This window comes from Catharus ustulatus, chromosome 16 (genome assembly GCF_009819885.2).
Source record: "Catharus ustulatus isolate bCatUst1 chromosome 16, bCatUst1.pri.v2, whole genome shotgun sequence".
NCBI classification, from domain to species: Eukaryota; Metazoa; Chordata; class Aves; order Passeriformes; family Turdidae; genus Catharus; species Catharus ustulatus.
In genome coordinates this window covers 13,778,654-13,797,223 of record NC_046236.1, presented here as the reverse complement: position 1 = coordinate 13,797,223, position 18,570 = coordinate 13,778,654, and the positions used below count along the sequence as shown (strand labels likewise).

The 18,570-nt window shown below is 43.7% G+C and overlaps 1 protein-coding gene across 2 annotated transcripts in view; it reads right to left on the bottom strand.

Moving 5' to 3' along the window:
- Positions 1-15,717, bottom strand: part of USP22 (ubiquitin specific peptidase 22) — a 91,115-nt gene extending 75,398 nt beyond the window's left edge. Inside the window, exon 1 of one of the 2 annotated variants that reach the window (XM_033073748.2) lies at positions 15,518-15,717. In XM_033073748.2, coding sequence (XP_032929639.1) covers positions 15,518-15,643 — 126 coding nt within the window. In that variant the 5' untranslated portion in view covers positions 15,644-15,717. The remainder of the gene's footprint in view (positions 1-15,517) is intronic. The other variant, XM_033073746.2, reaches the window with a different exon arrangement.
- Positions 15,718-18,570: the final 2,853 nt, after the last annotated feature.

Here is an 18,570-nt window from a genome sequence, read left to right as displayed (position 1 = left end):
AGCAGCAGTCTCACTGGGAAAGAGGGAAGCAATGTATTTATCATTCACTTCCCTTCTTCCCCACAGCACACAAACCTTCACAGTTTTCAGAAACTTTTAATTATTTATTGCCCTGATCATACTAACAAATCTTCTTTGGCAGATGAGACACATTTTTGAACATTCTTCCATGGATCTAGCCTGTCCCAGCTTCCAAAACTCAGACTTACCAACACTTAAGGAAAACATTAGCTGATAAACAGCAGCTCATCAAAGCTCCAAATCCCTCACCAAAGATAACACAGCAGCAGACATTTGTGTGTGCTTGGCATTGCTAAAAAGAAGAAGAAGGAAAAAAAAGACATTGTATTTGCTATTAAAAATAACCACAGTGCAATCTGAATGTTGGTAAGAACAGAGAACTCATCTGTCAATTTTGTTCTAAACAAATTCCTGTTCCTGCACTCACAGAAACGGTACCAGGAATAAATTCAACATCTTTAATGCACAGATTGAGCCTCAATCCCTCATTTGGATGTGGCAGTGGAAGCCAGCAACAGAACAGGGAACTGAGCCTTTCTCCCAAGAGCTGTACAGGCCACACCAGCAACAGGAACAGTCTGGGCTCTCAAAGCCCCTGTTCATGGAAAAATGAAAGGCTGATACATACACAAACCACAACACTGGGATAAGGGGAAACATGGCAATGAGGGAGAAAGTGAATTATAAAGTATTTTATCTGAACAAAAGCCAGAACTTCCTTGGCATACTGCACTTGAAAAACCAGTTAAGAGCTTGAAGCAAAACCAAGGGATTCTTCAGGAGAGTATTACAATTGCAAATCACCAGTAATCTCACATAGATTAGAGCAAAAATATTCCATGAGAGCCAGTACAGATTTCCAGTCCTGATCTCCTGCTTTGTCTCCATAGTTATAAACATGGGTGGTGTTTTGGGGACAAATACATGGCCTTTATGATTTACAGCAGGATTAAAAAAGCATTTGAGAGCACTGAGGCCTCAGGCTTTCTTAGAGTACCTTAAATTGCTGAAAAGCTCTCCCTGCCAAGCAAAGAGGTCATTTGCTCAGGTCTAAAAGAAACCTTCCCTAGATTTTCAGGGCAGTGTTTTCTGTGATCTGGAAGTGCAAAGAATTGAGGCACAAGGAATAAAAAGCAGGGGAGCACTGCATGACACAATGTGGGTAAAATAAACTCTCCACCACTGCATTTTTACCGGGATTTTGTCCTATGGGAACACATTCATAATAATGTAACTTCCATGGTACCTCCTCTTAAAATACAAGAGAGGATAAAATTGTTGGTGACACAATGCCAAGCCACTCAATATGATGAGATTTATGCTGGAAATACACTGGGAAAAGTCTCTTTCTGTGTGACTGAACAGTCAGTAAATCTCACCTCCCTGGTAATCAGACACCACCATGCCCAAAATGTAATGGATACCTTGTGAAAAAAACCTACATAACTTGCATTTTTCTACAGCATGTATGTTAGAGCAAATGTTAAGTTGTTATGGGGGACTCAGATCCTGTAACAAAAACCCACTTCAGGGCTCTACATCTCAGATATAACTAAACCAAACATCATCTTTAGGCCAGTGCCAAGATATGATGACATCCAGAGTTCACAAAGGTTCTCCTGCTTTTGAAAGATCCTAAGGATACAGAGGGCAGAGGCTACAGTTCTACAGAATTGAACCAACCTAGCCACAGCTCTTAAAGAAAACACAGAATTTCCACAGCACCCAACTGTGGCAGAGAACACAACTGAAATAGCAAAGGAGACACTGTTAATTTCCTTTTAAAATTCCCCTCATCCTACTTTAAAAGCTTTTCCTTCCTTTTTATCTTGAACACAAACCAGAACTTCCCTACATGAAAACCCAGAAAAATTAGCCACAATCAGAAGTTCATCCACATCTTGACTAGTGTTACACAGGAATGTGTTTCAGTGTATAATAGCTTTTCCTCCCTGAAGTCAGAACAGCCATAAAAAGGGGGGAGGGGAGGTTGATTGCACGAGTTCTGCAGCATCTGGCTATGCAATAAGACTCTTGAAATAATTTTCTCTAGTGTAGCATATAGCCAACAAATCTGGCAAGAAGCAACTTTCAGCATGTGTTGCTGTGACAGCAATGAATTATCACCCCAGTCTGCAGCAAGATTAACACTTACAACCTTGGCATGAGGAACAGTCTGCTCAGACTCTGTGTCAGGAGTGGAGCTCCATGAAAGGCTTGAAAGGGTGGGCTCACGTTAGGAATTAGGAGCACAGAAATGTAGACATTTGTCTAAACAGTAAACAAACAGATAATTTCTAGGGGAAAAGGCAGTGTACAGGCAGAGAAGAAGGAACATGAAGGAAAACTCATGGTGTGGAAGAAAAAAAATAATGAAGAAAAAAGTAGCCATTGAAAACAAGGTACTGTCTGTTGTAGAGGATGTGCTCCAAAGAACAGATAGAGAAAAAATGGGAATCAATGCACCAGATTCCTCCTGCTTAACACACAATCCTCAAGCATCCAGTCAAATCAAGTTGATATGAAGTGGCTCTGAAGGTTTGGTGTGATCACCAAGTCCAACTCAGGACAAAACAAAGTTTGTCAGATCTGTGCTCAGCAGCAGAACTCACCATTACTTGTGAGTTAAGGGCAGGCTCAAAACCAGCTTGGGTTTCTCTGGAAGGTCAGAGAGGAAATTACATCAAAACCCATCTCTGCTGAGAAGCAGACTCCTGGTCATCCATTCCACAGAGAAGAAACATGGAACCAAAGCTCCTTACCACAAGTTCTTAAACCAAAAACTGCAGAAGTAGTGAAGGACACAAAGCAGAAGAAAATGTGGTGGAATCTCCTTCCTGCCTGATCACTCACCATACTTAGACCTTCCTTTGCTCTATAGAATTGGCAGGACTATAAAGCATGACTTCTGCTCTTTCATCTGGTTTGCTAAATTTTTTTCAATAAACAGTTTGGAGATTCCACCAATCACCAATTTCAATTTTAATGGAACTTTACTTTGCTTCCATGAACCAGAAGAAAAGTGTATTAATGCTGTTCAGAGTTGGTTTCACATATTATATGTTCTACTTTCAAGACCTTAACTTGAAGGAAATACTTTAAGAAGTTAAGCAGTGTGAGTTGAAACATATGAATTGGTGAGGTTAAGGGATTCAGCACTGAGGAAGAGCAGGACAAAAGGATTTCATGTCTTGAAAGAAAACTAATTCATTATTAGTAGTAGTTGGATAGAAAATTATTTAAAGTGACAGGAATAATCTTGCAGGCATCACACTCAGCAAGGGTTTACATAGAACAGAGCTTTCTGCATGACAAAAGGAAATTGTTACCATTTTCTGGAAAAGCTTTATTTCAGATACCTGCAAGTAGATATAACACACCTGCAAAAGAGAGAATTAAGAGAACAGTATGTGTTGAGAATTCTGTAAGGAAGCTATTGCAAGTCATTTACTACCTTGCTAGGAAATTACCTCCAATTCCCTGTGATTTGAAGCTTCTCTAAGTAAAAAGGTAGCAAAAATATTGTGTAGCAAAGAGGAGCACACACTGAGCAAAACAGTTCCTGCAATTGAAGGTCACTTTGAAAAAATCTACTTTGTAAAGAAATCAGGGAAATGCATCTAAAGCCTTTAAATTATTTCTCACCATAATTTCTTCCCACTGCTTCATTACTTCAAGCTGGTTTGTCCTTCAGGATAGATTCAGCCTTAAATCACTTGCCTTGCTAATACAAGACTGAATGATCACTCCCAAACCTGTGTCATGCCCCAAGAGATCACAAAAACACCATCATTCTCTCTTCAAGAGCACAGATAAATACTATTTTAGGCTGGAATATGGTAACTACCACTTTCTGTGGTCCATTCTCCTTGCAGTTCACTCCTCCACCACAATCATCAGGGCATGGGAGCTACAAGGCAGCACATCCTTCCCCATTCCCACTCAAATCCAACAGTTCTAGAGACTGACAGGGAGACTTGATTCAACTTCCAATAAATCCTTTGTACATACTATCAAGTTGGGTTCATTATCTTATTTAAATCGGACACTTGAAATATCTGCCCACAATAATCTTGTGTGCCTCAGCTTGGGGGGTTTTCAGCTGCAGTTCTGCATGGTGGGTCATACCAACTACCTGTGCAGCAAATGGCACCACAATAAAATCCAGACTTGGCAGCTATTTTGGGCTGCTGGATTAGAAGTGTGAGCTGCATTAATGGGTCAATAAGAACAAAGCCTTCTGGATCAAGAGAGTGAAGGAACACTGGGTAGGTTGGTGTATCTCAGCTCCTCTACAAAACAAGTATCTGTTGAGCAGCCAGCATGGAATTGTATTCTTCAAAGAGTTTCACACATTTACTGTCCTCATCTCCACAAAATGGCAATATTCAAACATGTGGGTTTTGTGGGGTACATCTTGTGCAGATGGGGTTATTCTACACTAACATTGTTCTGGAATACAAGAAAAGCCACAAGAACACAATGCAGTAACACCAACAACTGATTTCAATGGTATTCTAAAAAAATTTTTTTTTTCAGTAAAAACTATAAAGTCAACCAGGCAAATGAAGGGATTAAAACTTCTGCTTTTATTTTTGAGCATATCTGAAGTTGTCATTTCAGACAACAGAATGAAGGGTTTGGGGTTTTGGTTCATCTTAATGAAAAAACATAAAACAAAAAAATCAGCATTCACAAGGTTTTTCTAGTCTGAGTATCTTATGGATAACAGCATTTTTCAGTAGTCAGGAAAAAAACCAGGACAACACATCAGGAACCACCACACTTAATCAAATTGAAAAAATCTGTCTCAATACTGAGCATCTGCACATGCTACAGAATTGAACATTTCACAGATACAGCACAGAAGCATAAACTAGGAAAAAGGAGAGGCTAACACATTGAAAATGTTTAATAGCTGAATAATGTATTGTGAATGTACACCAATAAAAGGCCTGACAGATGCCCCAGCCCAGGCCATGCTGCACCAGCACAGGAGTTACCAGTCCCAGCTCTTGCCCAGGGATCCTGGTGGGGTTGCAGAGGCTGCACCTCTCCACGACCCCGGGCAGCACGTTTGGCTTTCACTGAGCGCTGCTGTCTCCATCTGGCACAGCGGCCCCCAGGGCTGCAGCCAGCTGGCACCGCTCACAACAGCCTTGGGGCTGCTCTGCACTGCACGAGGGAGGAGGCCAGAGGAAAACCAGCACCATAAAGAGATAATTTACAGTCCCATTATCCCATCATCCTCAACTACATGCAGCAGGAGCATGATCTAGGCACATGCTCCATGACCACATGCTTTAAAGCAACAAAAAAAAGTTCCATCAGCTTACTAGAGTTTGATTGTAAAAGACAGAAGTTTTGACTTAGAGACGGGCCTATTTAACAGGGACACAAGTGGCTTATAACTTGATTACTTGGAAAACCACTATTCATTTCATTAAATTAAACATAATATGAAAAGTGGATTTGCTGTAATAGCTGATCACACATTACAGGCATTCTACACTCCCTGATTCATTTATTTTTCACAAGGAAACTGGGGTAACTTATTTGCATACAGGAGTAAGCTCCAACAATTGCAGACATAAGGCAAGTTTCATGTATCAGGCTCAGCACTCACCAGTGCATCACTGTGAGAACAGCAGCTACAAGCACATCACTGCAGCACTGACAGGGGTTCCTTCACAGAACCTTTTGGATGAAGTCAGTATTAGAAATTCTTTACAGAATACTCACACATGGTCTGCCACTGGCACAGCCCAGAGCACAGCAGCAGTTACTGTTCAAGCTGCTCATGCAGCCTCCCAGTGTCACTGCTCAGGTTGGTGAAATATCAGTAAGAGAAGGAAAAAAAATAATTTTCATCTTTATCTGTTCTTTCTGGTTCATGGCACAACCACACAAACATGACACAGCAATGGTACAACAGCAGGAATGTGCAGCCCAGAGCTGGTAATTCCACTATCAAAGAAAAACTTGTTCACCCACAGCTGAAGAGATGGATTTCATGTTCCACACTCACCAGTCTCCATGATAATGCACAGAAAAGTTTGAATTTCACATCTCTTGCTTTTCTCTGATAAACCAAATATTGCCTACCTTGACCTCAGTTTCTCACCCAAGCCATTTATCAATTCCATCATGTACTTGTGTCTCACTGGAACCCATATCTATAACTAGGTTCCAAATTTAAATTCAAGATTTTAAAACATGCCAGATTTGCTAACTCACCTTCTGCTTAACATCCTTTTCACCACTGCATGAAAGAACTTGTCTGCCAGTTTCAATGTACAGGGACAACATGCTTTCAGAGTTAACTGCTTGCTTTATAAAAAATTGCTGTAATAAAGCAATTCTTCAGGTTACTGCAAAATTGGAGTTCTGTTTTTCTACAGTCAGATTTTTGCAGCACACAGCCTGAGATGGACAAAGAAAACAGCTAGTCCCCAAAACCTCTCAATAAGGACATAATTATTAAAGAGATGCAGAAAAGAAATTTAATTTATTGGAGTAACTCTGGAACTTGCATAGCAAGAAAAGTCCCAAGTAGCAGAACTACTATGTGACAAGGAAATACATCACAAAGGGCAGCATGATAAAATTATGCTGAACACAGTATAAGATAAATTTCCTTAGGGAACAGCCTCATCATGACAGAGTCTTGTTCTTCTTTATGCACAGAACTGCAGGAACTCTTGAAACTATTTTCACAGCATTTCTCATCCTGTTCTCCACATCGAGATCATCCCGCAGCCAAAAACACAAAATGTAGTCATGAGTGACCAAAGAACTGAGTGTTCATGGTGCAGATAAACACAGTCAATAATAAGCTCTCAGGAGGGGATGCTTGCTGAGAGCAGGGCAGAAGTCAGCAATGCACAGAAGCCAATGTGAATGGGAGTTTCACCCTGGTCACCAGTTGCCAACAGGACAGAGATCCATTTAAGAGCAAAACTGGGCAGTAATAGGAAAATAATGAAGCACAGCAAAGAAAAACATCAAACCTTAAGACAAGTTTTGCATTTGTCTCTGGAGGCCAGAGGGTCACAAAAGCTCACCTAGCACAAATGAGGTACTGAAATCAGGCAGCTATCTCAGCTGTCTGCACTCACTGAGCTGTCATACATCTGCTCTGCAATAAATCTCACCTTTATTGACCACAAGTACATTGTACACAAGGTCCCTTAGAATCCCACTTGCGATGCAACAACAAGGCTGATTGCAGAGGACAGAAGGCACAAACTGTAATTAGACAAACTTTGTGAAATAACATCAGGTTGTACAAAGACACAAGGAGGGAAAGATACTTTTTAAGTAGAAGTTGGCAAGGGGGAGGTAGGCAAAAATAAAGCTTATAAACTGCTGCTTTCTCTCCTTGTGCTGATAAACACTGAAGTAATTCATGTCTGTACTTGATGCAAAAACAAAAGCCCTTTAAAAACAGAAGCAAAACATACATATAAAAGCCCTGGCAGTCAATTCAGTGAGATGAATCCAAAGCCAAACCCTGTTTCAAAGAGGCTACTTGGATGCATGAACTTGTGAGTGACAAGCGAGGCAAATGGAACTCTGTGCCACATGTTTGATACTCCAGTGCCCATCACTGAACAACACTCAAACAGTGCAGTCTCTTATGTGTTTAAGAAAAATAAAGGGACTAATAATTAAATGATTTTTGAATACACTACCTTTTCAACTACTGATTAATACATGGATGAAAACTTGATTTAATATACCAGGGAAGAACTGAAACACAGAGCTCCAGATGAAGGCACTAATGACAAAGAAAGAGAAGATTTTCCAACAATCTTTTGAATGAAATGTAGATTTAAAATCTCTACATCTTAATTCTCACTCACTGAATGTATGAATAGTTATATTTTCACATCTTACATGGACGTGTAGAAGAGCTCAGCTGTGTGTTCAAACCAGCCATGGCAAAACCAGCATGGTACAAGGACAAGACCATTTAAGCTCAAATCCCAGTTCTGTCTTCAGACTTACTACTAAGCAGTGTCAGCTAGTGAGCTGCCTCTCACCACTACTTTAAATATGAGGATATTTAATAGATTTGTCATGTTTAATGTCAGAATTCGTGGTAGGATATGAAAACTTGCACCAGCCTCTAAAAAGACACTATATTTTAAATAGTGTTAAAACAACTCTTGTTACCAATATTCACTTTTTCTTTCGAGTTTCACCTTGTCTAACACCCAATTTTTTTCTTCAATGACAAATTTAGTGCACTGTAGATTTTACAGATATATTTCCCACCAGGGATATGCTGACATCACCAGTGATACTATGTAAGAGGTAGACAAGAAGAACCACGTTAATTTCAAGCTCCATTAAACACAGGAAAGGAAGAATAAGAGGAGGGGGAAAAGTTCTCTTTAGTAACTTTGAAAGTAGCAGAGACAAAAAAAATTATGGATTTTACATCAGTGTTACATATCACTGAAAGGTTTTAAGAAAATAAAACCAAACCTTAAGGAACATTCTACTCAAGTAGAGAAATGGAAAACCTAAAGTAGAGTATTTGCTGGATTCCACACACACAAAAGAATGTGACAGGACAGACTGCTTGCTGCTAATCAGTTATCAACTGATAAAGTGAATCTCAGGTTACTTTGAGTCAACTGGTGTCTGGTAACAGTTCACTTTACAGATCCTCAAATGGGTGTTGAGACAGATAAAATGATTCTTTCTCTTAAATGAGAGAGATCAGCACCATCAGCTGCTCCAGCACTAAAGCAAACCACAGATGGTTCTTGAGCTGCTGTGCCAGTTGCATTATGAGGTCCCACTCCCCAACAGAATGCACGTTCATTTTGCAGGGAGTAACTCTGTACAACATTGATTCTATTAGCAGCTAATGCAGCAAAGTTCTTAGCTTGAATTAAGCCGAGTGTACATAAAGGACTGCCAAATCAATATGTAAGAGAATACAACTACCAAGACAGAGCTTTCATCCAGTCAGAACACATCTATCAGCTTCTAGAACCGTTTCTGCTAAGGAAAGGTTCCCAATTCAGGCCTCTCAGATAACATATGGCTCTCCCTACGCTCCAACACTGCTTGCTGACAGCACAGTCCAGGATAACAGAATAAACTGTAATGTGGTTAGAGCATTTCACTCACTTGCTCCATTGTCCATAGGTTAACAAGAGACTGGAGTCAGTGGCTCTAGGCAGCTCTTTCTGTCCGAGTCTAGCAAGGTTCTAACAGTGGCTCTTTGCATGGTGGGGAAAAAAATTCTTTTTTAATAATGTTTTGAACAGGCCAGTGAAATGCAGATGGGTCACCTTCAGAGTGCCTTTCTCCTGATGCCACTATTCCTGATGTGTAATAAGAGGACATATGTGTCTCCTCACCTTTGGATGCTGCTGCAGGCTGCAGACACATTACAAATACTTGGAGAACCATAGGGATATAAGTAAAAAGAAACCCAAATCTGCCTTTTAAAGTAGCTGTCAGTCAAGTGAAATGGAAAGGTGTGGTTGTTTAAAAAAAAAAATCGCTATACTTACCAGGAAAAAAAGTCAAAAAGAAAACATAGTTTCTTCCTAAGAACTTGTAGTTCATAAGAATCCAGAGATCTGCACATGAACAGGAAGAACTATGGGTGCTTGGTTTAATATGGGAAACACAAGGTTTTAAACTTGTTAATCTTTCTCTGGTTTAAAACAAATCAGCCACAACTGGGAATCAAACAATTGCAAGAGCATTTGTTAGGAAGAAGGATCCCCAGAGTCCATCCCAAAGGAAAACACTTTTTTTTTTTTGCTCAACTCAAGGAGCAGTAATTCAGGAGAAGGGGAGTCAGCAATTGACGAGAAAACTTCCACTCCCAGTCAGTAACATTTTCCTCTACATTTGTTACACCAGTTACTGAAACAGAAAATCCTCAAATGAAAGGAGGAGAGTACAAGGTTAGCAAGCAATTTGCAGCTCTGGTTTCACCTTAACGCTACAGATTAAGGCTTGAAACAAAAATGAGGCTATCACCTAACCTTTGTTTGGGGTTTAAAGCTTTGATGGCTTAAACTAAAGCTCAACACATAGTCCAGCAAATCAAACAAAGCCATTCCACCCTGCTCACCTTCATACTACTCACTGTCATTTCAGTTTAAAAGCTTTCAGCATTAAGCAAATAAAATCGTTGACTGCAGACAAAATTAAAGAGATGCTACAACTACTCTGACAAGCAGCTTGGCTACGAGCAAACCTTTGACTGCTGATAAGACTACAGAAAAAAGAAATGAGGCTTCTTGTCCAACATATCCCTATATTCTCCTTCATCAGTTTGTGTGGATCTACTTGCTCTACAGTAAGGAAAAACTGCATTCACTGTTTCTCCCATCCATGTGAAAAAACAGAGAAGTCCTGATGGTTCAGATCTCACAACTTAAGAATTGCTGTTCACCACCTTCAAGTTCACTGTGCAAGACTAATTCCTAACCTTTGCCCCAGAAACCAACAAGTGACTTTAAAAAACCACGCTACAGAATACAAAATAAGGATTAACACCACTAGGAAGAGGAAGGTCTCCTATTATGTTCTTCAGCACCAGAGACAAACTCAGTGGAGCATTCTCAATCTGGCATGTTTCACATACACAAGGCTCTGCTGGGTATGGAGCTAAAATGTCACATCTGGGTATCTCTCACACAAAAGGTTGTGTCTTTACACTGAGAGGAAAGAGAACATTACCTTCAGCAGGGCTAAGGACCTTTTTAATCCTTAGAAGTTAAGAACTAAGGAAGATTGCTCAGGTATGAAACTGGAGACCTCCTGAACAATGAAGTTTGCAGTTGACTTTGACTCTTCTCATGGGCTTTCAGGGACAAGGCAGTTCCCACAGCACATGGCAAAGAAGAACATCCTTCCTGAGTCAATGAGACAGCTCACTTAGGCAGCCAAAGCAGAGAATGCAGCTGAAAAAGAGACATGCTTCTTGAATCCTGGACTCCTCTTTCAAATGCTCCACAGGATTTGTAATCCAGAAGTTTGGTGCACAGGCTAAAAACGTTAAAGAAAAACAAGCTAAGATTTTCTCATTAATTTAAGCAATCCAAACACTGAGCCCTGAGAAGGTGGCACATCCTGGTGAGGCTCCTGGTCTGTTACAGGACAAAGCAAATCACCTAAGCAACATCTCCCTGTTCCTGGGCAGGTACATGGGGCAAGGCCCTTGGAGAGCAAACGTGCCCCAACAGGCACAAGATGAGAAGTTCCACCAGCACCTTACCCTGAAGACTGCAAGGTCACTTCAGCAAGAACATGACACACTGATTTAGACTGTGAACCACAATACTTGCTATTGAAAACATGACATGGCAGTTATCTGCTAGGTTATTTTAAGCTTTTTCTACTTTGAAAGTTAGGAAATGAACCAAAGTCATTTCAGGTTTAAGTCTAAGAATTGATTATCTGTCAAAATATTACAAGGAACCAAAGAAAGTCACAAGTTCATGGGGAGAATGATACCTGACAAAAGTCATCACCTATAAAAGCAAATGTTTCTTCATATCTGAAAGGATCAATTGGTCTGTAGGACCCATGTAAAGAGAGAATAATGGGAAAAACAAGATAAGCTCTCAAACAGGCAGAAATACACCAGAATGCAGCTGCTGTCAGGGAGAGTGCACAGCCCCTGACAGGCAATTATTCTTTGATCTATTGGCTGAAGCACTGAACAAACATTCTGAGATTCCACACAGAACCCTGTGCATATCACGACTGTGGTCACAATGACCAGTTTACTTTTATCATCAGGAGCCTTTTCAGGGTAGTGATGATATTAAGAACCATTCAGGATGAGACAGTTTTCCTCCAAGGCATATAGTCTAGGAAGAGGGAATTTAATCATAAATTCAGTTGCCCTTCCAGCAATGAAACCATTACTTACCAACTCCTGGGCACAGATGCATCTACATGTGTAATTGCTCACTGATGGGGACAAAAGCTACATTCAGCACTGCAAAACAGATTTTTCTCATCTATAATTCTAAAGGAGTAAGACAAGTGTTTCAAGTGTGACCCTACAGAAAAAATGGAAGAAGCTGACATGAAGGTATGGCACAAGCCTTTTCAGCATCCTCTATGCTCTGTAATTCCTGAATGGGGAGTAGTGCTGACAAATTTAAGGACCTTTTCTAGAGTGTTACTTAATTAAGTGTGAGGTAATTTTCACATCAAAATATTCAAGGTGAAGTCCATGACTGACAGAAACATGAGCTTTGCCATCAGGTTATTAAACAGATTTTAACTATGGCAAATTAAAAATCAAGAGTTACAAGTCAGTCTCCCAACAATGAAGCAGTCCACCCTAATTTTGTGTCCCTTTATACACAACTTGAGCCTTAAAACCTACCTCCAACTTTTAATCACAATAACTGCAATTTCAAGAGTCAGTCTTTGGATTTCTCCCTCTCCCTCTTCTCCTGTTCCACTCTCCAGTGTGACAGTTTTGTCTTTGCTTGGGCTTTACCACCAGCAGCACAATTACACCACAGCAAGCCCTGTGCCTAGAACAGCTTGTACAAGTGCTGCACTTGAGTTTGGCCAAGATGCAGTGAGATGAGGCAAGTCGCAGCCTCACTCCTCCGTGTGGATACAACAATGCACCGTGATGACAGCTCGAATCCTGGCATAGCCAACGCTTTGGGAGCGCAAATCTTCACCAGAATCCCAGTGCCTACAAAGACACATACATCATTACCTCTTGGTTCTGACTGAGGATTGAAATACACGTTCAGGTGACAGCTTTCCCACTATAAACCAGGCTTTAGAGCCATTCTGCTCAAAGCACTGGCTGTAAAGCAAACTGAACGGCGAGCTGGAGCTCGTAAAAGCTTATTCACAGAAAAGGTGCGTATTAAAGCGAACAGCACAGCACTAAAATGGTCTGCCAAGGCAGAGCGCAGTGAGGTACAGCAGGAGAACGGACCCTTTCTGCCCCCTGCAGTTCCCACTGCTCCCTGGATTTTTAAGACAGGCTTAGGAAGGATTGTAGTTACCATTCCAGAACCAGAACCATTTACATCTGGCTCTCACCAACAGCCAAGGCATTTTTTGAATCTACCTTCATCATCACCAGTGCCTTCCATAAAGATAAATTATATTTATGGAATGCTTTCTGTGATAAATATATAATGTGACTGTCCTTGATCATGCAATAAAAAGAGTATCACTTGCTAGTAAACCTTTAATTTAGCCTCATCATTTTGATGATTAGGATTAAGAAGAATCTTCACCAATAAATAGGTGCTCTTAAGCAGTCGCAGCTTGCTCCTGGAATATCTATACATAATATATGTATATATATGTATACAAAGGATTGTTTTCCAGTTACATGGACTATCTAGGTAATTTTATTTCTGGTTATTAGACTGTAAATCTGCCAAACAGAAAAGTCATTTTTCTAATTTTACATTTAAAACTGTAAGGCATATATATGAACAGGGAATTTCAGCGAATTAAAATTCCATGGAAGAAGGTCTCATGTGCATATACATAAAGGGTGAATAAAGTACCGGAACTGTCATTTACAGACTTTCTTCAATCTTTATGAACATAGAAAGGGAATTGAATCCAAATTTAGCTACCCAAATTGTTCCCCTATATTGATCATATACACCCACATATTTCAGGTGGGCTGGATTGAGAAACCCAACTGTTTTCATACTGGCAACCTGCTTTAAAAAAAAAGCGGGGTAAAAGCATTTTTAGCATATATTAGGAAAACTGGTGTTTTTCCTGGGCTGACAGATAATTTTGAAACAATCCTGTTCTGCTTTATGAGCCTGGCTATGCAAAGAGGAAGTGAGAACAGATTGATTACAATGGAATATTCTGTATTTCCAGCTGTTTTCTCCAGCAATGGTGAACACATCCCTGTATTAGATTTCGGAAGGAAAAGCTGTTGCAGCACACAAGAGGTATGCAGGTTACACAGGATGCTCCATATTTAGAAAAAAGGTAATTTTGCTAAGGAAATTTTATTTTCATTCTTCCACAGAGCACTTGCTTTATATTTGTCTGAGACATCTTCATACCTCACATGTCATGTTTTTCTTCCATAGCACATATTCAATTTTTTTCTCCATTTCAGCTGAAAGTACCATCTACTATATCACAATTTGTATTTTAACATGCTATAGGCTAAATAAACCCAGATTTTGACTAATATACTAGACCTGTATACAATATATATATAATGACCAATATAATATTGACCTGTAGGGAATTGTAAGATATTTCAAACAAGTCAGGCCATACTTTGCAGGGCTAACAAGTAATTAAATCCACTTAAAACGCATTTCTTCTCAGATACCATTTTTTCCTCTTTAGGTAAAAAAATTGGGAAATTGGATTATCCTGTGAACGTGAACTGAACACAGAAAAATGGTTCAGCACCTCACCCCTTCCAGTCCATCCTTCATGCTCTACTTCTATTACAAATAATAAGCTGAGCAGCTTAATGCAAAGCACAGGGATCAGAAAGTTTTCAATGGGTTGTTCCAACAAAAACACAATCCGTGCTGTCCCAAACCCCAAGTTTTGCTCCGTGTAGCTGCTGCCTTCCCCTCCTCAGTCACCAATGCGACGACTGACAGAAATTTGCCAAGTCACTTTGAAGTAAAAACTAGTTGATTCTAGGGAAAAACAGTAATTAGTTGCACAGTGCAGACAGAAGCCCTCCAGAAACATGCATGTGTACAAGGATGTTGTTATAGGAGATAGGTGGGGGAAAGCACTCTTCCTGCTTTTTGCCTGCTTTACAGGGATTTTTCCCAGGCGCCAACAGCTCCCAAAGCAAACCTCTCCTGCCCTTCCCTGTAGTCTGGCTGAGCCAGTTCCTTCCCCCCCGCCCCACCAGAGCAGGAATCCCCTTTTCGAAGTGGATTATCAGCACGAGCAGCTCTTTTTTTTTTCTTTTCTTTTTTTTAAGCAAAAAGACACAGACAACCGAGCAGCCGCAGCCCCCGGCGCCGGGACCCGCTCCCAGCCATTGTGCTCCGCGCAGCCCCCCGGGCTCGGGCGCGGCCCCGCGGGGCTCCACAAAGCTCCGCCACAGGCCGGACGTGCCCGGTGCCCCGGGCCTCCCCTCCCCCCGGTATTCCGGGAAACCTCCGGGAGGAGGAGGAGGAGGAGAAGGAGGAAGCGGCGGCGCTGCGGAACAGCCCCGCTGCGGAAAAGCCGCCGGGGCAGGTGGCAGGGAAGGGAGGCCCCGGCGGGGCTGGTTCCCTCCTCCATCCCGGTGCCCCCCCTCGCCATCCCGGAGGCACCGAGCGCTTCCTCCTCTCTTCCCCCAGGACCGCGTGCGGGAGCTCGGGCCCACCTGCCCCGTGGGGAGGGAAGGAGGGAGGGCTGGAGGGGGACCGGACCCGTCCCCTCCCCGAGGCGGCGGCGGGTGGGTCGGGGAGGGAGGGAAGGAGGGAGGGAAGGGAAGAGAAGGGGGGTGGATGCGAGCCGCCCCCGGTACCTTGCGCTTCCTGGTCTCGGCCGAGCCGCTCCACACGAAGCACTGGTAAATCGCCCGCAGGTTCTGCTTCCAGTTCTCCACCTTGAAGCCGGTCACATGGCAGCACCCGGCCGCCGGCGGACTCATGTCAGACCCCCCCACATCAATCCGCCCGCACACGGGCCGGGCCGGCGGGCAGCGAGCCGGCCCCTTCCCCCGCCCCGCAGCACCGACACGGGCCGGGGCCCCCCCGCCCTCAGGGGCTCCGGCCCCTCACGCCGCCGCCGCCGGGGAGCCGCTGGCACATAGAGCCGGGGCTCCGCCACGGCCCCCCGGCTCCGAACAAAGCGCGGCGGGCGGGCAGCGCGCACTCCCTCCCGCCCTTCTCCCGCACACACAAAGATGGGGCGCTCTGAGGCGAGGAGAAGGAGGAGGCGGCGGCTGTAGCGGCCGCTGCCGCCCCCGGAGTGGCCGCCGCTCCCTTCTACCTCATAGAGGCCGCTGTGGAAGCGGCGGGCGGAGGGGAAGGGAGGGGATGGGGGCGCTGGCGGCGGCGACCCCGGCCGCGGTGCGAGCGGGCGTGTGTGGGGAAGGGGGCGAGTCCCCGCCCGCCGCCGCTCCGGCTTCCCCCGCCGGCGCCCGCACGGCTCTTGTCCCTTTAAACCGCCCCCCCGCCTCCTTCGCCGGCTCCTTCCTCCTCCGCCTCGCCCGCGCCCCCCCCGCCCGCCGCGAGCAATGGTCCGAGCCGCTCACTCAACCCAGCCCGCCCGGCCCGGAGTGGGATAGACCAACGGGGAAGGTGCGGGAGGAGCGCCCCCTCTGCCCCGCCGCCCGCGAGGGAGGGAGCGGCGGGGGGAATGAGCGCAGCGATTGGTGCTCCTACCTGTCAATCTACCCATCTCTAGTGTCTCATTGGTTCCTTTCCCTTTCTTCTCTCCCCCTCCACCCTTCCTACCTAAGCATTTCCCCCGCTGGAAGGAGGCGGGACATCCCGACGATTGACAGATTATGTGACCAATTGAGATAAGAGGCGGGGTCTATGTGGTGGGAGCGGGAGTATGATTGGTTGCGATGGACGTCAGTCACGTTGTAAGCGGAAAGCGGATTGGCGGTGGCCGCGAGGGGGCGGTCCCTCCCAGAGCAGCCTGCGCTGCTGTCACATCCGCTGGTGCCGCTCTCGCTGTTCCCTCAGTGGTTTCCTGAGGGAAGAGGGATCTCCTGAGGGGAGAGCGATCGCCGGGCTCCCGGGAGAAGCTCCGCGCCTCGCTCCCACGGGCTCCCAGGACCATATATGGTCCCTCCATACCGCCAGCCTGCATCCTGGTGTTTCCATAAGGAAGAAACAAAAGCGGTGTATAAGCAGGACTGGTGTTATTTCAGCTTTTTCCTATACAAGGAAATGGGAAGACAGTGAAAAATGTTGGAATCTGTGCGTAGTTTTCAGCTTGTATGTCACACACACTATAGGGTTACATAATGGAGTGAGGCTGGAGGGAAAGGATGGGAATTAGGCTGTGGTTTCTGAAGAGAGACCGGAGGCTGTGCAGAAGCTCCTTAAACAAGCACTGCAAACACTGTGCAACAAGGAAATAAATGGTGAAGTGCCACCGCATTATCTCACCAATCCCTTTTTTCAGTGCGTGCTAATCACATTCCTCGGGAGCTGTAACCTTGAAATCCTCACCTTGCAGATTTTCATGTAGTGTCCAGTCCTGACCTGCTGCTGCAGCTTGCAAGGAATAAACACAAAAATCTGTGACAATCACCTGAGGGCTTCCCATTTCCTCCAGAGGTGCTGCTGTGTTAAAAAAGAAAGCAAGGTAGGTAGCAGGAAACTTAGTTTATGATTAGTATATAGCTAGGAGGTTTGGTGACAAAGCAGGGCTGAGAAAAGCGCTGGGTTTGTGCCCCCAGGCTGAGGCAGCAGCAGGACATGCTGTCCTTCTGTGGGACACCTGTAATTGCTGCTGCTCCTGCCTCACACTGCTATTAGCCTCTCCCAGAAATCCCTCTTCCATCCCCACACCGGGGATTACACTCCAGTGATAAACCTGGAGTTGCCCCACAGGTGGAAAAAAAAAAAAAATTATGCCAAGAGCCAGGAGAGGGCCCGATTATCCTGCTGTGTACACAAAGTGCACTGGATGTTTCAGAAGATTATGAGTGGAATGTGGAGGGAGGCTGTACCCTCTCTTTGACCCTATGTAATCATTAGACCTATTAAGTCATCAAAGTGCAGCCTACACCTCCTTGGAAAGGGAACAGGAGTTGGTGCTTCACATCCTTCCCGTGTTAACCCAGCTTCCAGGAGAATTAACCAGTTTTCAAAAGCAGGAGTCAGGGAGATCCAGCCCCTCCCTTGTGAAAACCACCTAAACATCCCTCAGAAAAGAGGGAAGTTAAGGATTGCCAGCTCAAGGTGTATAGAAGGGAACAGGATGGGAGATTAGTGTCCTAACATCATGTAATAATTATTCTCTAAATATTTCCAATTAAACAAAGCCCCTGATATTGCTACAGTTTAAATACAAGCAGAAAGTTATTCTTATTCTGCAGCAACCTACTGTTACTAATCTGGGGCTTTTCTCCATGGCTACCACATCAAAACAGGAGATAAAGATAAAAGAGAGAATTTCTGCCAATGAAATTTAAGTCCATCTCGCTGAAAAAACAGGATACCAAAGAGACAATACATATGTTCAGTGTCCTGCAGACTGAATTTTTCACGGAGATTTCTTTGCCACTCTGTCTTGCAGAGTCCCTGTATTTACTCCCTGTAGGGTGTGGTGTCTCATGCAAAAATAACACAAACTGTGAATTTAAATGCAATTGTTTTTAGAAACACATTTTTTAGTGGTTCTCTCTCAAAGAAAGAGCCTTTGGAAAAAATACTGATCTCTCTCTCTCTGGCCACTTCCAGAACAATTAACAGAGTTAACTACTCCTGTCCTGGAGGTTTCTGACCTGGCTGAGGATGTGAGGAACATCCTCTGAGCCACAAAGAGCCCACATGGAGAACACCCATCCTGGACCACACCTTGGAGTGTGTGGTAAGTTGGAACCAGAGTTAAAAT